General features: G+C 39.6%; 1 protein-coding gene across 3 annotated transcripts in view; it reads left to right on the top strand.

Annotated features, from left to right (window-relative positions):
- Nucleotides 1-18896, top strand: part of LOC128732801 (progestin and adipoQ receptor family member 3) — a 40581-nt gene that overhangs the window by 13794 nt on the left and 7891 nt on the right. For 2 of the 3 annotated variants that reach the window (XM_053826193.1, XM_053826191.1), the window contains exons 2-5: nucleotides 17121-17645; nucleotides 17704-17856; nucleotides 17918-18106; nucleotides 18545-18716. In XM_053826193.1, coding sequence (XP_053682168.1) covers nucleotides 17121-17645; nucleotides 17704-17856; nucleotides 17918-18106; nucleotides 18545-18716 — 1039 coding nt within the window. Of the gene's footprint in view, nucleotides 1-3476; nucleotides 4150-17120; nucleotides 17646-17703; nucleotides 17857-17917; nucleotides 18107-18544; nucleotides 18717-18896 lie in introns of those variants that run through there. The other variant, XM_053826194.1, reaches the window with a different exon arrangement.

The raw sequence follows: 18896 nt of genomic DNA, 5'->3' as shown, positions 1-18896 counted from the left end.
TTTCCGTATTTCTTATTATCTAGTTTCGTCTCCTCCTTCTTCCGTTATCTCCTTTTCTTTTGTCTGTTACGTTGTATTCCGTTTTGATTTTTTCTCCATTTTCTTCTTTTGCTGTTCTCGTTTCTCAATATTTCTGTTATCTTCCTGTTACCATCTTTTCTTTCCGCCTTTCCAATCCTTCTTTTTTCCGTTTTTTCTCCTTTTCTGTTGAATTTTTCTTCATTGCATTTCTCGTTTTCTTCGTTTTCTTTATCGTGTTTCCTTCTTTATTCTCATTTTTCTTCTTTACTCATCCGTTCTCCTTCTTTTTCTGTCCCGTCTATTCTTTTTGCCTCGTTTTTGTTCTTTTCCGTCCCATTCTGTCACGTTTTTTTTCGTTTTTCTTTTTTTTGATTCCATTTTTTCTTCTTTTTCTCTCTCACATTTTTCTAATATTTGAAATTAAAATATATTTGGTTTCAAATTAGGCTTGAAACTGGAATTGAAATCAGACTTGCAGTTGAACTTGAAAGGATTTGAAATTGGAGATGAAATCGAACATGGAATTATACTTGAAGTTGGACTTAGAATCAAAGTTGAACTTGGACATGAAAATAGATTTGAAATTGGAATTGAATTCATTTGGGAATAGAATCGGATGCATGAACAGCATATTCAATCTACGGTTTTGAACTGACTGCAGTGGACGGCACGGATTTTGCAGCAGATTCCCAAATGGACACAAGGTGCGCAATTTGGAATGAACAAACTGGTAAAAATAGTTTTAAGCTATTTCGTTGGAAGGTATTTCGACACTCGCCAAACTATACTGCATGTAGAACTTAGCTCACGTTGGAAAACAGAAATATGTTCGCGCCACTTCAGGTTTGCCTCAAATGTGAGCCTAAGATATTTGTAAATGAAAACTTTTTCAATCTTAATTGAGTTTACAACTGCCTGGGTTATCTGCCCTATCTACAAGAAAGGTGATAAGCTGGATTGTGAGAACTACCGAGCCATCACTATCCTGAATGCCGCCTACAAAGTGCTGTCCCAAGTCCTCTTTCATCGACTATCGCCAATAGCCAATAGATTTGTGGGAAGTTACCAGGCCGGCTTCATGGAGGGTCGGTCTACAACAGACCAAATCTTCACCCTGCGGCAGATCCTCCAGAAGTGCCGCGAATTCCGAGTCCCCACGCACCACCTGTTCATCGATTTCAAAGCCGCATATGATAGCGTAAACCGACAAGAGCTATGGAAAATTTTGGACGAAAACGGCTTTCCGGGTAAGCTTACTAGACTTATCATGGCTACGATGGATGGGATCCAGTGCTGTGTGAGAATCTCGGGTGGATTGTCGGACCCATTCGAATCTCGCAGGGGACTTCGACAAGGAGATGGTCTTTCCTGCCTGCTATTCAACATTGCCCTTGAAGGTGTTATAAGGCGAGCGGCGATCGAAATGCGGGGCACGATTTTCAATAAATCCAGTCAATTTATCTGCTTTGCTGACGACGTGGATGCTGTCGGCAGAACATTTGAGGCAGTGGAAGATCAGTACACCAGACTGAAACGCGAAGCAGAGAAGATTGGATTGCAGATAAATACGTCTAAAACGAAGTATATGCTGGCGGGCGGGACCGAGCGCGACAGGGCTCGCTTGGGCAGCACCGTGGTAATCGACGGGGATGAGTTCGAGGTAGTCGACGAGTTCGTATACCTTGGCTCGCTGGCAACAGAGGACAACAATACCAGCCGTGAGATTAAAAGACGTATTATCAGCGGAAGTCGGGCCTACTACGGACTCCACAAACACTTGCGGTCGAACAATCTGAGCCCCCGTACAAAGTGCACACTGTACAAAACGCTAATTAGACCGGTTGTCCTCTACGGGCACGAAACGTGGACATTGCTAGAAGAGGACCTACGAGCACTCGGAGTTTTCGAACGGCGGGTGCTAAGAACCATCTTTGGCGGAGTGCAAGAGAACGGTGTATGGAGGCGAAGAATGAACCACGAGCTCGCGCGTCTCTACGGCGAACCAAGTATTCAGAAAGTGGTTAAAGCTGGACGGATACGTTGGGCAGGACATGTTGCTAGAATGCCGGACAACTATCCTGCAAAAATGGTTTTCGCATCAAATCCGGTAGGAACAAGACGAAGAGGGGCACAGCGAGCGAGGTGGCAAGACCAGGTGGAGCGAGATCTGGCGAGCACTGGGTGCCCGCGGAACTGGAGATCAGTTGCCATGGACCGAAACAGATGGAGAAATTATACTGCGCAGGCCTTGTCATAAGACGTTAGGCCAATTAAGTAAGTAAGTAAGTGAGTTAACTAGATCCGAATAATGTAAAATTTTAAGTACCCTAGAGTAAGTAAGTACCCTAGAGTTGTTACGAGCCTCTTTCATCTCCTTGACAACTTAATTCGGTTCAGAGTTTCAATAAGAAAGTGCCGTACCGTCTGCGACTAATCGAGGCTTTTCGTGAAGTTTCAGGTTTGCTAGATCGTTGATGTAGAGGGCCCACATTACTTCCTCGAGGAACGCCCACGGGTTACTTACTGATTCGAGCTTATAGATCCATTGATTGACACATATTGCTTTCTATCAGTTAAATCACTCCTAAACAGACAAAGAGAAGGTGGGACACAGAAATCGAATGCTAAGAACAGAATTGAGAAATTTATAAAAGAATAGGATTAGACTGAAATACAACCAATTTATTAAAAAAAATATATCAAAAAATAGACTGCACGCAAATGTCCAACCCTTTAAATTATTCAGCTTCAGTTGTAATTTTTTGGCTTAAATTTTATCACAAACCGTGCGTGCTCATTGCTTTTAAAATGGATTCATTCATTTTAAATTCATTCTGCACCGAAAAAACTTAGCCCAGTTCCTACCATATGGGGTTGACCTAGGTCATAAACAATGTAAAGCGAACCGAAATAATTGTATGCATCGAAGTTTTCGTCAAACATTATCTAACACTTAGCACGCAGTTCCGTTCCCATTATACTATCCAAACGGTAGAGTACGGTACGGATATGTGCTCAAATATTTATTGTTTCTCGGCAGTGCGGAATATAATCGCCTGCGCCACCCAACCGTCGCACCGTCCGCATCCGTCAGTCAACTGGCTCAATTCTCACCGCCCCGCGCACCGCCCGGGGCCTACCCTCTTGGGGGAGCGCGAAAATTCTTTTTTTTTATTCCTTCCAAGGCTACTTATTTGCACCTCCCCAACGCAACGCAACGCGACGCTGTAAGTCTCTAGTCTAGCTAGTATATAGGTGGATTTGCAAGCCGGTTCGGTCGTTGGTAAGAAATCCTACTCACGCCATATGAGCCCAACCAGCAGCAAGCACATGTGGCAGCAGCGAGCACTGCAGAACCGCGCGGGGCGACCAGACACTGAGAAGTTGACTTCTCACAGCACAAGTCAGTCTTTGTTCGCGTTTTAAGGTGTATCGACCTGCGATCGATACGACCTAGCAGCGTTCAGCATCGCAGGGATCGTCATCGTCGACGTGCACAGCACAGGACACATATTGCCACACGTAGTAAATCTTGCGTATAACACCAGTGCAGTTTTTGTATTTGAGACTGATAGTATAGAAAAGTTCCAGTTACTCAGATAGACCTTCCTGGTCACTAGCCAGTCGTTTCGCGAGTCGGTCAGCAAGCGCCAGCGTTTCAATTGTGTTCGGCGGAAGTGCGAAATTGCGAAAAAGTTGCTACTAGAGCAGAACAAACTTTACAAACAATTCCACGATATTGTGTTCAACCAACAGTTCAGCCACGAAAGAAATCGTCCGCGTTGCTTTCGTATCGTAGGTACTACATAGGTGTACTACCGCAGGAAAGTGAAGCAATTGTGTCGAAATAAGTTGGTTCCGAAGTTCTTTTTTTTTGCGAGCCCAGTTTGCGCGATACTCTACGGCAAAAGTTTAACAGCAACAACAACACACTGCGCAGAAGATATCGTATGCTCGACTGATGCTGTCGCAGCCAGACTCTGTCATGAGTTCTACTTTTCCACTTACTTAAAAGTTTTTGGAGAAAGTAAATCAACTGTGTTAGAGTTTTAAAGTGAAGCTCGACGTGAGAAACGATTGATACTCTACTGATACTACAAAATGCAACCAAAGGAGAATTACAACAATGTACGTAAGATTGTTTTGTTTCGGAGGTACTAAATAATTTTCAGAAAGTTCTAACTGAGCGTAACAAAAATTGAGTAAATATGTAAACAACCTATAAACTGTTTTTACCCTTACACCGATACACTTAAACATAATTTGCATTTCAGATTTTTGCATATTCTAATATTGTGTTTGTTTTTTAAACACCGCTGTCGATGACGAAGTTTGCGTGGATTGCAACTTACCTGTGTACCATCGACCTAGATTGTTTAAGTGACGGTGCTTGACCTAACAAATTGACAGTGCATCACATTTACAATGTTTTCCTATGGACAAATAAACTGCAAACACATGGCCCTCTCATCCTGACAAAACGTGTCAATTGAGCTCGGTTGCCGTTGCAACAGAAGCGCAAAAAGCTTCTTATAAGTGGCCTGCTGCCTTGAACTATGGTGACCTGGTGCAAATCGAGGGTAGAAAGTTTCAGTATGTTGCGCTATTCCTACGTCAGAAGTACTATTTTTTTCCTGATGGTGGAGAAACTTAGTTGATCCTTCCTTTCCTTTGATTTTAAATTACCGTAAAAGAGTAATTTTTCGTAATGTAATTGTCACTAGTCCAAAATCATGGAATTGGCTTTAAAATTAAAATTAAATTTGGATTTGAAATTAAGCTCGAAATGGAACTTAAAACAGGATTTGGAATTGGACCTGAAATTGGACATAAATTGGATTTAAATTGGACATGGAATTACATTTTAATTAGACTTGAAATTAGAATTGAAACTGTACTTCATAATAGACTTGACGTTAAACCTAAATTGGAATTTAGTTTGACTTGAATTTGGTTTAAAAACGTAATATTGGACAATAAATTAAATTTGAATTTGACCTAGTTTATACTAGAAGTTTTACTCTTTTATGTTCCGTGTTTTCTTCTTTTCTGTACCATTTCCCTGAGTTTTATTTTCACTTTTCTTCCATTTTTCCTGTTTCATTGTTCCGTTTTTTCGTTCCCTGTCTTATTTTTCTAGTTTTCTAGTCCTATTTTTCCTCATATTTTCCACTGGTTTTTTGTTATTTTCTTTTTCTATGTTACGTCTTTGTCTAACTCCTTTTATCGCCTTTCTCTCTTTTCGTTTTCGCCTGCCCAGTTTTTCCTCTTTTTGACGCCTCGTTTTTCCTTCTTTCTTTAGTTTTCCTTTTTTGCTTTCCGTTTTTTATTTCTGTTTTGATTTCTCTTGTTTTCTGTTCCGCATTCCCCTCCCCCCCTCTTATTTCGTTTTCCCTCTTATTACCTTTTCATGTTCCCTTATTTCCGCTATTCCTTTGTTTTCTCACTCTCTATTCCTTCATTTTCTGTCTCATTTTTCAACCTTTTTCTATGTTATTATTTACCTCTATTACGTTTTTCGATGTTTTTCTTTTGTTTCGCCTTGTTTTAGGCCTATTTTTACTTGTTTCCTATCTCGGTTTTTATCATTTTTTGTCCCATTTCAACTTTTGTCTTTTTTCGGGTTCCGTCTCTTTTCTATCCCGCTTTTAAACTCTTATCGCGTTTTAACTCCTTTTCTATCCCGTTTTTTGTTTTCGTCTGGTCCATTCTTTCTCTTATTATGTGCTGCTTATCTTTCTTTTCTTTTTTTTATCAGTTTTTATATTACCAAACAGATTTTGGATCCGGGTTTGTACCAAATTCCGGACCTGGACGAGATTGCAAGCAGCATTTTTTATTAGCTTTTGAACCACATTTTTGATTAAATTTTTGACCAGGTTTTGAATCAGACTCTGGGTTAGATTTTGGACCCAGATTCTAGGCCTGATCTGGACCATATCCTAGACCTGTATCAGAGTTTGGTCCAAATAAACGACGATTTTGGACAGATTTTGGATCAGATTCTGAAGCACATTTTATTAGATTTGGACCAGATTTTGGAAAATATTTTGGACCACATTTTTGATCAAATTTTGGACGAGATTCTAGATCTGGATAAGAATGAGGATATTTTTTATCACATTTTTAATCAGGTTTTGAACCATATTCTAGACCTGGACCGTATTCTGGACCTTAACTAGATTGACTACATTTTTATCAATTTTTGTTCCAGATTTTGTAACAAATTTTCAAACAGATTTGAACTAGATTCTGGACCAGATTTAGGACATTTTCAATTAGGTTTTGGCCATATTTCGGGCCAGGCCATTTTTCTGTACCTGAACCAAATGTTGGACCTCAGATCAGATTTTGGACTGCATTTTTATCAAATTTGGACCAGGTTGGGATAATATTTTGGGCCACATTTTTGTTCAGATTTTGGATCAGACAGATGTGCGACCAGATTTTGAACCACATACCGGACCAAGACCAAATTTTGAGCCTGGACCAGATTCTGAAGCACATTTTCTATCAGATTTTGGAGCAAATTTTGGACCAGATTCTCAAATTGGGTCAGATTTTTAATCAGCAGCCAGATCTTGAATAAGATTTTGAACTAGATTTTAAACCAAGACCTTATTTTGGGCCTGGACTATAACGTGGATCACATTTTTTATCAAATTTTGTTTCAGATTTTGAAACAGATTGACTAGATTGTGGACCATGTTTGACTACATTTTTCATCAGGTTTTGGATCAGATTCTAGACCAGTTTTGGCGTCTCCTCGTTTCTTAAATCAGTGTTCCTTCGAGGTTTATTATTCTTTAGAATTAGACTGTCATACATGATTCGTATAACTACCTACATCCAGTACTTCGCTACACTCAAAAAGTCTTACTTTTGGCGTCCCCTAGAGCTAGCGTCCTTAGTCGGGGCCAGTCTGGCCAACTGCACCCTGCAACGCTGACTATGGAGAAGCACGATATAAAATTTCCCACAGGCTATCCTGTGTAGCTGGCACAGCCTGCGTCAGCGACAATTGGCGATATACCGGACGTAGTTGGCGATATACCAATGGCCGATGTCTAATCACAATGATTCCTCTAGCGTGATGATTCCGACTCTGCCCCAGTAGTATTTGTGATGGACGCGGCCATTTTTGGAACAACATGCTCCCTATGCTATCACCGGCAAAGCAACAAAATGAGTTACTGGATTTGGGTTCGGGGACCTGAGTTTTTGTATCTCATTAAGACATAATGTTCAGAGGATTTCAGATGCATCGCAGCCCTTTCATTGAAACCATATTTGAGTTTTCATAATTTGAGTTTTTACGGCAGTTTTTTTGTGATAATTGCACAAATTTTAAAGGTGTTACGAAGGAGCTAGCGGAGATGTAATAATCGTCTAATTGTTAAAGCTTTCACTAATGCTGGTACAGATTGGCACTTCATTCTTCCCTCACACGGGAGGCGTGTGGAGCTGGAAAGTTCGCTCTGTGAAAGAAGCATTCAAAATTCTTTCACGTTGCGTAAAGCAGAATGACAAAGTGCTCGAGACGCTTTTGACGGAGGCAGAATTAAAAGTTAACTTTTGCCCATTGGAACTCACCCACTTGCATGCCTTTGGAGCTTACAATAGATGGTATGATGCAGAGCCAGAGTTGACATGTTTTCCGTAACGGTGATGTGCCAGAGCAGAAAGAGCTACCGAAGTGCTGGAGCTGCCGAAAAGAGACTTCACCTTTATAAGAAACGCCAGCCAGCACTAGGATCGCGCTTTGAGGATACGGAGAATTGCTTCAAAAGGCACGATACAAGAAGCGTCTTCAAAACGATTAATGGAATCAGGAACCGGACCGCGAAGAACTGTATTGTGCAATCCTTCAGGTTACACTAAAGGCAAGGACTGAGAAAGAACTACTTACAAACTGGTTGGAAGGTCTCAAGCGCAGGTTAAAACTTTCAAGCACGAACCCAGATTAATGTATGAATTCGGTAATAGAGTGTGGCCGTTGCAAGAACCCTTTGTTGGAGAATACCAGTGCGCTTTTCAAGAGGGACGCCCAACGAGGCACCAAATGTTAACCTTGCGACAGCACTCCTATATTTGTTTAGATTTCAAGGCGGCGTACGGTTCAGTTAAGCAAAATAAGTTGTAGCAGATCATGCTCAAACCAGCTCCAATAAAACTGATTGGACTGATACGTGCTATCCATGATGGTTTAATGTCAAGTGTCAGAGGAGCGGGTGAGGTATCGGACTCGTTTGTGACGTTAGATTGTTTTGAAGCTGGATGAAGGTGCTATTAGAAGGACAAGCGTGCAAAGAAGCGGTACCATGGTCACGAAACCTCACACATTATCTTAGGGTTCCCAGATGACATCATCGGTTTTGACCGGTTGAGAGAGTGGAAGTTACAGAAGAGCGATCGATGAGCTTTTGATGAATCACTAGATTTATACCACATGCATAAAGATGCGAATATTGTGAAGCGACTAAAACAAGGCAGGCTACAGTGGACTGACTGCGTAGTAAGAATGCCAGATAAGCGACCAGCAAAAGAAATATTCAGCATAGAACGTGGTGGAGACCGACAACGAGCCAGACCCGTGCCAATAGAGCGTAGTTTTTCCGACTTTCTTCAAACCATTTTCTGAGAAAGCAAAACACTATGAGTTTTTTAAATAGTGCCTCCTTTCAAAAGATAATTAACAATAGCTACGTAAATTTTTTATAAAATTCTGGTATTCCAGAAGGTTAACTTACCAAAACTGCCCTTTTATAGATTAGAATAAAATTGAAATTAAATTTCGTCGCAAGAATGTGTCAAATTTTTCTCTCAAATTGTAAATAAATGTACAAGTCGAAATATTCAGTTTTGATCAGCGTAACAAACTAGAATAAAAATTTTAGATGTACGACTTTTCACAAAATGTGTAAACATAACTCGTACGTCATAGTAGAATATGCTATTTTGGAGTACTTCCGGATGTCTACTTAATATTCGTAGACAAAAACATCGTGCTCAGACAATACATAGCAGGTGTTATTCCCTAGAAACCCGTCTAACCAGATCACGCAGAAAAAAATTCTCAGATCAACTTCGCTCGAAAAAAAAAACAAGAATTAACAGAAGCTGCTATAGCAGCAGGTTCAATGTGCGATAGTTGCAATGTCATTTGCCTATACTATACATACATAAATATATAACGGAACTGGTCACTCCGTCAAACTTCCGTCATGCTGACGGTGCAACTCTGTTGCACGGATCTGAATTAGATAAATATCTGCCGGTCAAACCAGTTAGATATGCAGAAAATTTACCACACAGATTCGAAATTTGATACGACTTTGATTGATGACAATTTTAAAAGTTATTCATTCACAAATTTGATTGCAGCTCGATTCTTGTTAGATCAAAAAACAAATAAACTATTCTAGTTTCCCTTTTTTAGAATAATATTTAGCTGTTTACTATGAGTACACCATCAATGATTTATTATTGTGAAGGTTGTCGTAGCGGCACTAGCCTAATGTCCCTCTGGCGCACATTGCAAAAGAATCTAGTAAACAAAACAGTTTAGCAGCCATTGCAGTCAACAACGTGGTGCTGGAATTTGTAACACCCCCTACTGCTACTATTCACTACGAATGAGCTCTCTGCGCTAAAACCAGTTATTCCACACCGCCGTGGTGGCGGTGCACGAAGCGAATGCATATTTATTGGAAACAACACCGTTTTTGCAACATCATCTTCTGTTCGACTCTTGATCAGCCTCTATGTAGGTATCTCAACCACGAACGTCAGCCAGAGAGGCTGCTGGGTTGCTGCTAGACTTTCGATTTTTTTTTCGTCTCTCATTGGAACATTGGAAGAAGTCGGTGACAGAGCAGCAGCAGACTGTCGCGAATACTGTCAGAGGTAAGCGGTAATGACCAACATTCGAACCCCATGAACCGTGTACGGTGATGGAACCTGGGTACAGGCGTACAAGCTAGTGCTCGTAGCGAAAGATTTTCGCAATCAACAGCATTCAATACTTGTCACAGCAATTTACCGCTTCTTTCGGCTTCTTTTGAACATTTAGCTACGCAGGTGCGAAGTTAATCTTGCAAAATTGCTGTAATAACTTTGGATGCATTTAGCATGGAAGCATATTTCAAGACGGTTAAGCAAATATTGTTTAAGGGCATCACGATTGAGTGAATCAAAGTTACGCTCAACAATCGGCAAGAAATTTTTGGTATTAAAGCAATATGATCAATCATTACTGTGATTTAAACAGTTTAAAGGATTATCGACATGCAAATCGCATGATAGATTGCGTGTCAGGTTGGAAGTCAGATTTGCAATTTAAAACAAATACCCCTAATTGATAAACACTAACAGACGTAAAAGATGGGTGCCCCATCTTTTGTTACGATGACGATTACGTCTTACGATGGCGACCTATCAGGAGAATGGTTTGGCCTGGAAAAACGGATTAATCGTAGGAAGGATGGCAAATCTATTATTACTTATCAGAAAAATACCGGCCGATTAGATTGAAAACTCCGGACTTTCGGCTGCAGTTAAATTTAAAATCCAACTTGAAATTGGACTAGAAATTAGACTTGGAACTGGAAATCTGAAATCTGTTGAAAACGGACTTGGCATAACCCAAGGAACAATTTTTGCTTATTAAACGTTTTACCGACAGCTTTTATTCAGCACATGCTATATAGCTGCTTTTCAAGTATGTCTAAACACCTCTGTTCAATGCTTATACAGTTGGTTTTGGAGAATTTAAACAGCACAGTGCTGAATATGGACGTGGAAGATGCGTTTGTATGACTGTTATGCAACGTATAGTAAAATGTTTATTCAGTACGTATAGATATGTTTATTAAACTTCTGCTGATGGCACTGAAGCTACGTTTATTCCACAGCAGTTCAACATTTAGCAAGCAAAAAGAAAAAAAATATGCAGGAAGTATTTTTATTTTATTTTGTGGGTTTCGTTATTTTCATGGCCATGTTGCATATATTATAATTTAATAAGAGACTTAGTAGGAAATCATTGGTTGACTCAAAATTCATCAAGCCTGCCATATACTTTTTTCATTCACCCGGATTCGAACTTACATCCTGTCGGTCGGAAGCCGTCAACGAACACATCTGAGATAATCTGACATATGACAGGCGCCGAGTTTTTAGCCGATGTGGATTTACCAGATTAAGTTTGTCAAGCGTGGAACAAAAATGGGCTAAAATACATTTAAGCGCTGAAGAGTAGTTTCTTAAATCATGTTTGGCATCTGCTATACTAGATTACTTTAGAAGTATTTATTCCGCACATGTTAAACATTTAATAAACTATTTGTACTAAAATAAAGCATTTCGCTTGTACCACCAGCAACATAACACAGTCACAACGCCGAGGACTTTTTTATTTTGAATATTGACGACGGTGAGCGGTGCTACTGAATAAAATTCACTGGAAACTAGAAATCCAGAATGTTCGGCTAGCGATTGTTCATTTAGTTAGCAGTGATGTGATTAGCAGCAGCAGTGATTAGTTAACAGCTGGAGTGATTCGTGCTAGTACTTTGCTGAGCTTATTGCTGCTTTAAGTCGCTCGCTGTCTGTGCAAATCTATTTGTCATCGGCTCTGATTTAGTTTTTTCATCCAAAAAACAAAAAGGAGCAGCGGATGGCACGAGAAGCAGTGGTGTTTTCGCGCACCGGCAGCGGGAACTAGTCACACGATTACGGCGCTACCAGCAGTGGTGGTGGTATCGCCACTATGCCACCCGATCATAACAATTCTGGCGACTTCAGCCCGACGAAATTCATCTCACTGAGCAAATTCATTGTGAGTGACTCGCAAAGTGTCAAGCAGCCAGCTGTCTTTGGATATAAGTTTGTTAAATTTATCGGTAGGATGAGGGATAACGACACGCCGAGGGCAAAAATACACACCGTACAGGCAACAACACCTAAAAGGAATTCCACGACCAGCAAAGATTTGCGGCGACTAAAAGTGGTTATGCAAATGTTTTCTATTCTGATTGTATCTAAAAATAAAATAAAAATAAAGTGTACCTAATATAAATTTAAAGCATAAATTATAAAGTGTAAAGTATAAAGTATAAAGTGTCATTCAAGTTATTGGTGTTATTGGCTGCCATCAAGCACCTTTTATTCCACACCCGCTCTTGGTAGTGCTACTGATACGTTTGTACGACGATTATTCGACACATACTCCATAATTCCTCTTAGCAATGCAGCTGATGCGTTTGGGCAACTTTAATTCCACTCTTATTCTACACTCGCTCTCAGCAATGCTGCTGATACGTTTGCGCAACGCTCATTCCACACTTATTCCACTTTTATTCCACACTTTCTCGCAGCAATGCTGCGCAACATTTATTCCACAGTTATTCTACACTCGCTCTCAGCAATGCTCGTGATACGTTTGCGCAACGCTTATTCCACACTTATTCCACTTTTATTCCACACTTTCTCGCAGCAATGCTGCGCAACATTTATTCCACAGTTATTCTACATTTGCTTTCAGTAATGCTGCAAATTCGTTTGTATAACACTGTCTCCCACTGTTATTCCATTTTTATTCTGCACTTGCTCTCAGCAATGCTGCGCAACATTTATTCCACTGTTATTCCACACTTGCTCTCAGCAATGCTACAAATTCGTTTGTACAACATTTATTCCACTGTTATTCCACTTCTATTCTGCATTTGCTCTCAGCAATACTGCTGATACGTTTGCGCAACGCTCATTCCACACTTATTCCGCTATTATTCCACACTTGATCTCCGTAATGCTGCTGATACGTTTGCGCAATGCTTATTCCACTCTTATTCCACTTTTACTCCACAATTGCTCTTGACTGACACGTTTGCACAACGTCTATTCGACATGCATTTTCATGGTAGCTTTTAAGCAACCATTGTTCCACACCTGCTCTTAGCCGTACTGCCGATACGTTTGCATAACGTTTATTCGACTCTTATTCTGCACTTATATAACAACGTATAGATGTTGATTAGAAGCTAGAAAAAATATAGGATATGACGTTTAAACAACAGACAATTCAGCAAATTCGCTTATTCAGCACCGAATGCTACCATACAACTCTTATTCCACACCTGCTTGTTTAGGTGCTGCCGTTTTGTTCCTTGGGAAGGCATTTAATTAGACTTGAATTTGAACTAATTTGGGTTGAAGCTTTTCTTCGAATTGAACTGGAAACTGGACTGCAGTTTTATCTGAAATTGCATTTGAAATTTTACTTGAAATTGGAATTGAACAAGGCTTGAGTGTTGAACCACATTTTAAATTAGACTTGAAATTGGAATTGACAAGAATTTAGGCTTAGAATCGGGCTGTAAATTTTCCTTAAAACTGAACCTAAAATTGAACTTGAAATTAACCTTAAAAATGCAAATGAATTTGACATTGGACATTAAATTGAACTTGAATTTGGACTAATTTAAATATCAAAGTTTACTCCATACCGAACATAGATACGAAGTATTACTTCACATTAAAATTTACAATTTATGTCTTATTTTCTCACACGCTTTACTTGTTTTGGTATCCTTTTCTTCTTTGTTTTTTTATTCTGTTTTTGGCTCCCTCTTTCCGTTTTCTCTCCAGTTTTTCTTTTTTATTTCCTGTTTATATTTTCTTGTTTTTTTTTGTCTCATTTCTCGTTTTTGTTCCATATTTCTCATTTCCTCTATGCGTTTTCTTTTCTCTCTCGTTATTCTTCTTTTCCCATTTGGTTTCTCTTGTTTTTCGTTCCGTATTTCCTTTCTTATCTCGGGTTTCCTGTTTTTCTCTCTTGTTTTATCTGCTCACTGTTTCTTCTTGCCCTGTTCCCATTCTCTTCGTCTATTGTTCCGTTTTTCTTCCTTTACCTGAGTCCTGAATTACCACTGTTCCGTTTTTTGTCTTGCATCATCTATTTTTCCTCAATTTCGTTTCTAATCTTTTCATGTCTCGTTCTCTGCCATTTTCCGTCCCGTTTCGCCTTTTTTCTTTTTCTCGGTTCCGGTTTTCGTTTTTTTTTGCTTTTAATTTCCTTTTCTACCCCTTTTTTCGTTCGTCCCCTTTTCCTCCTTTTTCGTCATGTTCTCTTTTTATTTTCCTTTTTTATCTGTCCAACACATGGATTTATGTGTGCTGATATTTTTTTCTCGGCGAGCGGAACAGCTTGTATTTAGTTTTTCCTAAATTTAAAGATAAAAGATTGGAGTCTAAAAACTGTTTAAGGATTTTTAAATCATCATTCAGAAATAATAGTGAATAGCATCCCTATTAGGATGAAACATTGCTGTGTCATACACGAATAGTCTTGGTATCGCTTTAAGAGGGAGGTTTCCGAGGTCTTTTATGAAGATATAAAATAAAAGTGGCCCGGTAGGGTTGCCATGTGGAACGCCAATACTAAATGTTTACAAAGAACTTCGTGAGTCCTTGATAGCTACATATTGTTGCCTATTCTTCAGATAGCTTCAAATAATGTCATTTGCTAGACCTCAAGTCCCATAATGCACTAACTTTTGAAGCAGAAAGTTGCGATCCATTATCGAAAGTATTGAACGCTTTTTTAAGATCGATAAACAACCTACCAACAATACATGAAATTAGACTTGGAATCAGACTTTAAACTGAACTTAAAATTGGACCAGAAAATGGCCCTAAAAATGCGATTGAACTTTTGACAATGGACAATAAATTAGACTAGAGCTTGTACTAATTTGAACTTCAAAGTTTACTTCACACCGGACATAGATACAAAATTAGATATGTATGATATGTAATATTACTTCAAATTAAAATTGACAATTTACGTCTTATTTTCTTACACGTTTCACTTGTTTTCTGTTTCGCTTTTTCTGTTTTCCAGTCTCGTTTTTCCACTTTTTGTTGTTTCTTCCTTTTCTGTATCGTTTTCTTGATTTTAGCTCTAAGTTTCAAAACGGTTGCGTCTTTAGCTCTCGTTTTCCTGTTTTTCTTTCCCGTGTTTCCTGTTTCGTTGCTTCGTTTTTCTTTATTTCCTGTTCAATTCCTGTTTTCTTATTTTCAATCCTGTTTCTGTTCATGCTTTTCACTCGTTTTATATTTTCTCTCCCGTTTTCAGTCTTTTTACTTTTTTTCGTTTCGTATTTTCCTAACTCATTTTGTTTTCTTTCCTTCTCGTTTTTCGTCTTTTTATTCTGTTTTCGGCTGCTTTTTTCCGTTTCCTCTCCAGTGTTTCCGTTTTTATCTCCCGTTTTTCGTCTTATTCTCATCCGTTTCATCTTTTTCTTTAGTCTGTTTTTCCTGTTTTTATTTTCTTTTTCTATCTTTTTTGTCCCATATTTCTCATTTCCTCTATCCTTTTTCTTTTTTCTCTACCGTTATTTTTCTTTCCTTTTAATTACTCTTGTTTATTGTTCCCTATTCCCTTTCCTATCTTAGTTTTCCTCTTTTTCTCTCGTTTTTTTTCTGCCTACTGTTTCCCCTTTCTCTGTTCCTTTTCTCTTCTCTTATTGTTCCGTTTTCCGCCTTTATCTGCATCTTGAATTACCTCTGTTCCGGTTTTCGTTTTTCATCTTCCATTTTTCCCTTTGTCCGGTCTGGTTTTACCTCTCTCAATTTCTAATCTTTTAATGAGAAAATTTTCATGATAACATTTTATGTTGTTCCTGCGTTATGGCCGAAAAACTTGGTTTTCCTGAATATTTACCTAATTCAAAAATTCATATTAAATGAACCAAGCGAGCATTGTACGAGCAAACAGTTTGTTATGAAAATGTAAATAAAATGTAAAGAGAAAGAGGAAAAAGAAAGAAAAAAACTGGAATGAAAAAACGAAAAACAAAATAAAAATTGTAGTAGGGTAAACTGGACTTGAAAAGAGTAGAAAGTAAAAAGTACAACAACGAAGAAAGGGAAAACAAGGTAAATTAAGAGTAGACTGGACAAAAAAAGGGATACCGGAAGAAAAGAGAAAGAAAGAAAGAAAAAACTACAAAGAAAACGAGGGAAATGAGGACAAACTGGACAGAAAAGCCAAAAAAGCTCCGGGGTTCGATGCTATTAAGTCAATAGGATCTAATGTTAAAAAAAGGATATAAATAATTGTTGTTCTCTTCTTTTTATCTTTACACTAGCTCCGTAGTTTTCCTGTACTCTAATAACCGTCTGCGAAGTTTGTCGATAAAGAAGGGTCAAGTTCTTACGGATGTTTATACCCATGGCTTTGCTTTGGACAAAAAAAGAGAAAAATGGAACACTAAAGAAAAAAAAGATAGAAAAGGAAGGAAAGAAAAAGAGAAATACGGGACCAGGAAAATTCAGAAACGAGAACAGAACAACGCAAAATGAAAACGGACAGAATAAACGTGACAGAAAAGAAGAATAAGTGGGGCTAAAAGAGCAAAAACGAAACAGACCAGACGAAAACGAGAAGGGGAAGAGATAGAATAAGACGAAAACTTGAAACGAAAAAAAAATAGCCAAAAAAATGAGTCAAAAACAAGAGTAACAACAAGACTGAAAATAAGAAAAATGGGACATGAAACGGAGAAAAACGGAATAATGCAACAGAAAAAAGAAAAACAAGAGAAAAAGAGGAACAATGGAAGGAAAAAAAAGTAAAACCAAAAACCAAGAAAACAGTACAGAAAAAGAGAAACAGTATAACAAAAAGTGGAAAAATGGAACGGGAAAAAAGAATAGAAAAGAGATAAACCGTTTTAAATCCAATTGCATGTCCAATTTCAACTTTAATCGCAAGTCTAATTCAATTCCATTTTAAAGTAAAACTCTCAGTCTAAATTACTCCAAATTAAAGTCCAATTTCAAAGCCAATTTTAAGTCAAATTTCCAGTTCAGCTTCAAGCCCAAATTAGACCAAATTCAAGTCTAATTTAATTTAATGCGGAGGTCCGGAGTTTTTGTGATAAGTAACAATAGATTCACCATCCTACGTTTACTCATTGGCCAGCCCGGGCACGCTAGTGTAAGCCACCTAATAGATTGCGTGCTTGTTCAGTCAGTGTTGCAATTTAAAACAAATACCTATTTGATAAATATTTTCCCATTTATCCCCATTGCAGAACATAACACAGGAAGAGTTCCTGCCTGGCTTCGAAGAAAGCGCGAAGATTCCTACATCATGTGCCACCAGTATGTCACCACCGGTTGGTGCATTCGCTCAACCAACGAAGGGAACCGCTGACTGTCCCTCGCAGCCACATTCCTGTCAGGTTTGCAACGGTTGCTGCGGCGGCGGCGGCGGCGGCGGCGCGAACCGGAACACCAACCCGGCGGCGGAGCTGATCTGTAGCAAACCAACAACACCCGTCTCGTACTACAAGCAACGGCAGCTGCTGAGCTACGATGACGCCCCGAAGCACCTCCAGTTCAACCCGTTCATCCGAACCGGCTACCGAACGATCCTGTCCACCAAACTCTGCCTGGAAAGTATCTTCTGGTGGACGAACGAAACCATCAACATCTGGAGTCACATTTTTGGCTGGTTTCTGTTCATCGGACTGACCTATTCGGATATTATGCTGCTGGAAATGCACGCGAGCATGGTCGATAAATTGATCGTCGGTTCGCTACTCGTTTGCTTTCAAGTGAGTTGGCTGATGTTCGTTTCTATTGATCAATTAACGATTAATATTTTTCCCTTAGGTTTGTATGATCTTGTCTTCCATTTACCATACTTTTTCCTGTAAATCGGAGCAAAGTTATGAGTGTTTTCTAGCATACGATCTCTTCGGAATAGCACTGTCGCTGCTGGCTATTTTCATCAGTGGTATTTACTATGCCTTCTGGTGCAATGCGGTGAGTGATTTACCGCCACAAATTAAATCCAATTGATTAAAAACAACGCTTTTGATTTCAGCCTCTGCGGAACTTCTACATCATTACGATCGGTGTTATCTTCACGGTGGCTATGATCCTGCAGATTCCCCGCCTGAAAGTGAATTCCAATGTCAAGATGATGGCCTTCGTGGCGTGGGCGGCCTACGGCGTGGTACCAACGCTGCATTGGTACATCGTGATGGGAGGTGCAGAAAGTACCATGGTCAAGGTGAGTTGCACGCCGCCTGCCAATCCAATAACCGCGCCACCCACCCATCGAACCGTCCAACGGCGAGCGGCATGCGTATGCGAGCAAACTATTAAGTAACTACTGGGTGGTGGCACGGCGTGGCGGTAATTTCTATGGCTTCCAATTTTCGAACGCGCGATAAATGCGCTTCTATGCGCTACCCTCCATTTATGTGATCCACCGACCTTGAAAAAGAAATTCCAAGAGTAAACACAGTCGCAACTGTGAACGCAAACGCAACTCGTGGTTGCATAATTTCGCACTTCAAGTCTAATGTCAAGCTCATCGACACTCGCGCGCGGCAGGCAAATTAGTATTCGCAACGTAACGCAACGTGTCGCTTTTCGGTGTCGTTGCTCATTTCATGCATACCATTTACAATGCGCTGACCTCCGATTTTCATGTTTTTCGTCGCAGTTATTCATTCCACGCGTAATGATGATGTACCTGCTGACGGGCACTGCCTTCTTGATCTACGTCACAAGGATACCGGAACGCTGGTTCGTCGGTAAGGTAGACTACATCGGGCATTCGCACAATTGGTGGCACGTGTTCGTACTGGCTGCGCTCTACTATTGGCACAACAGTGGTAAGTTGTTTGTTTTGGCCCAAAAGAAAAAAAGAAAAACGGAAGGCCGTTCGCTCTTTTCTGTACTCTTAACATTGCACAATTTCGTAATTTGGCAATTAACTCACACAGTGCCGCCTATGTAACACGCAAAATATGATTTGAGTATTTTTCTACCTTTTTCCTGTTCACAAGTACTCT

This window comes from Sabethes cyaneus, chromosome 1, assembly GCF_943734655.1.
Source record: "Sabethes cyaneus chromosome 1, idSabCyanKW18_F2, whole genome shotgun sequence".
Classification (NCBI taxonomy): Eukaryota; Metazoa; Arthropoda; class Insecta; order Diptera; family Culicidae; genus Sabethes; species Sabethes cyaneus.
Note: the sequence above shows the minus strand (reverse complement) of the source record. Positions and strands in the feature narration are given on the sequence as shown.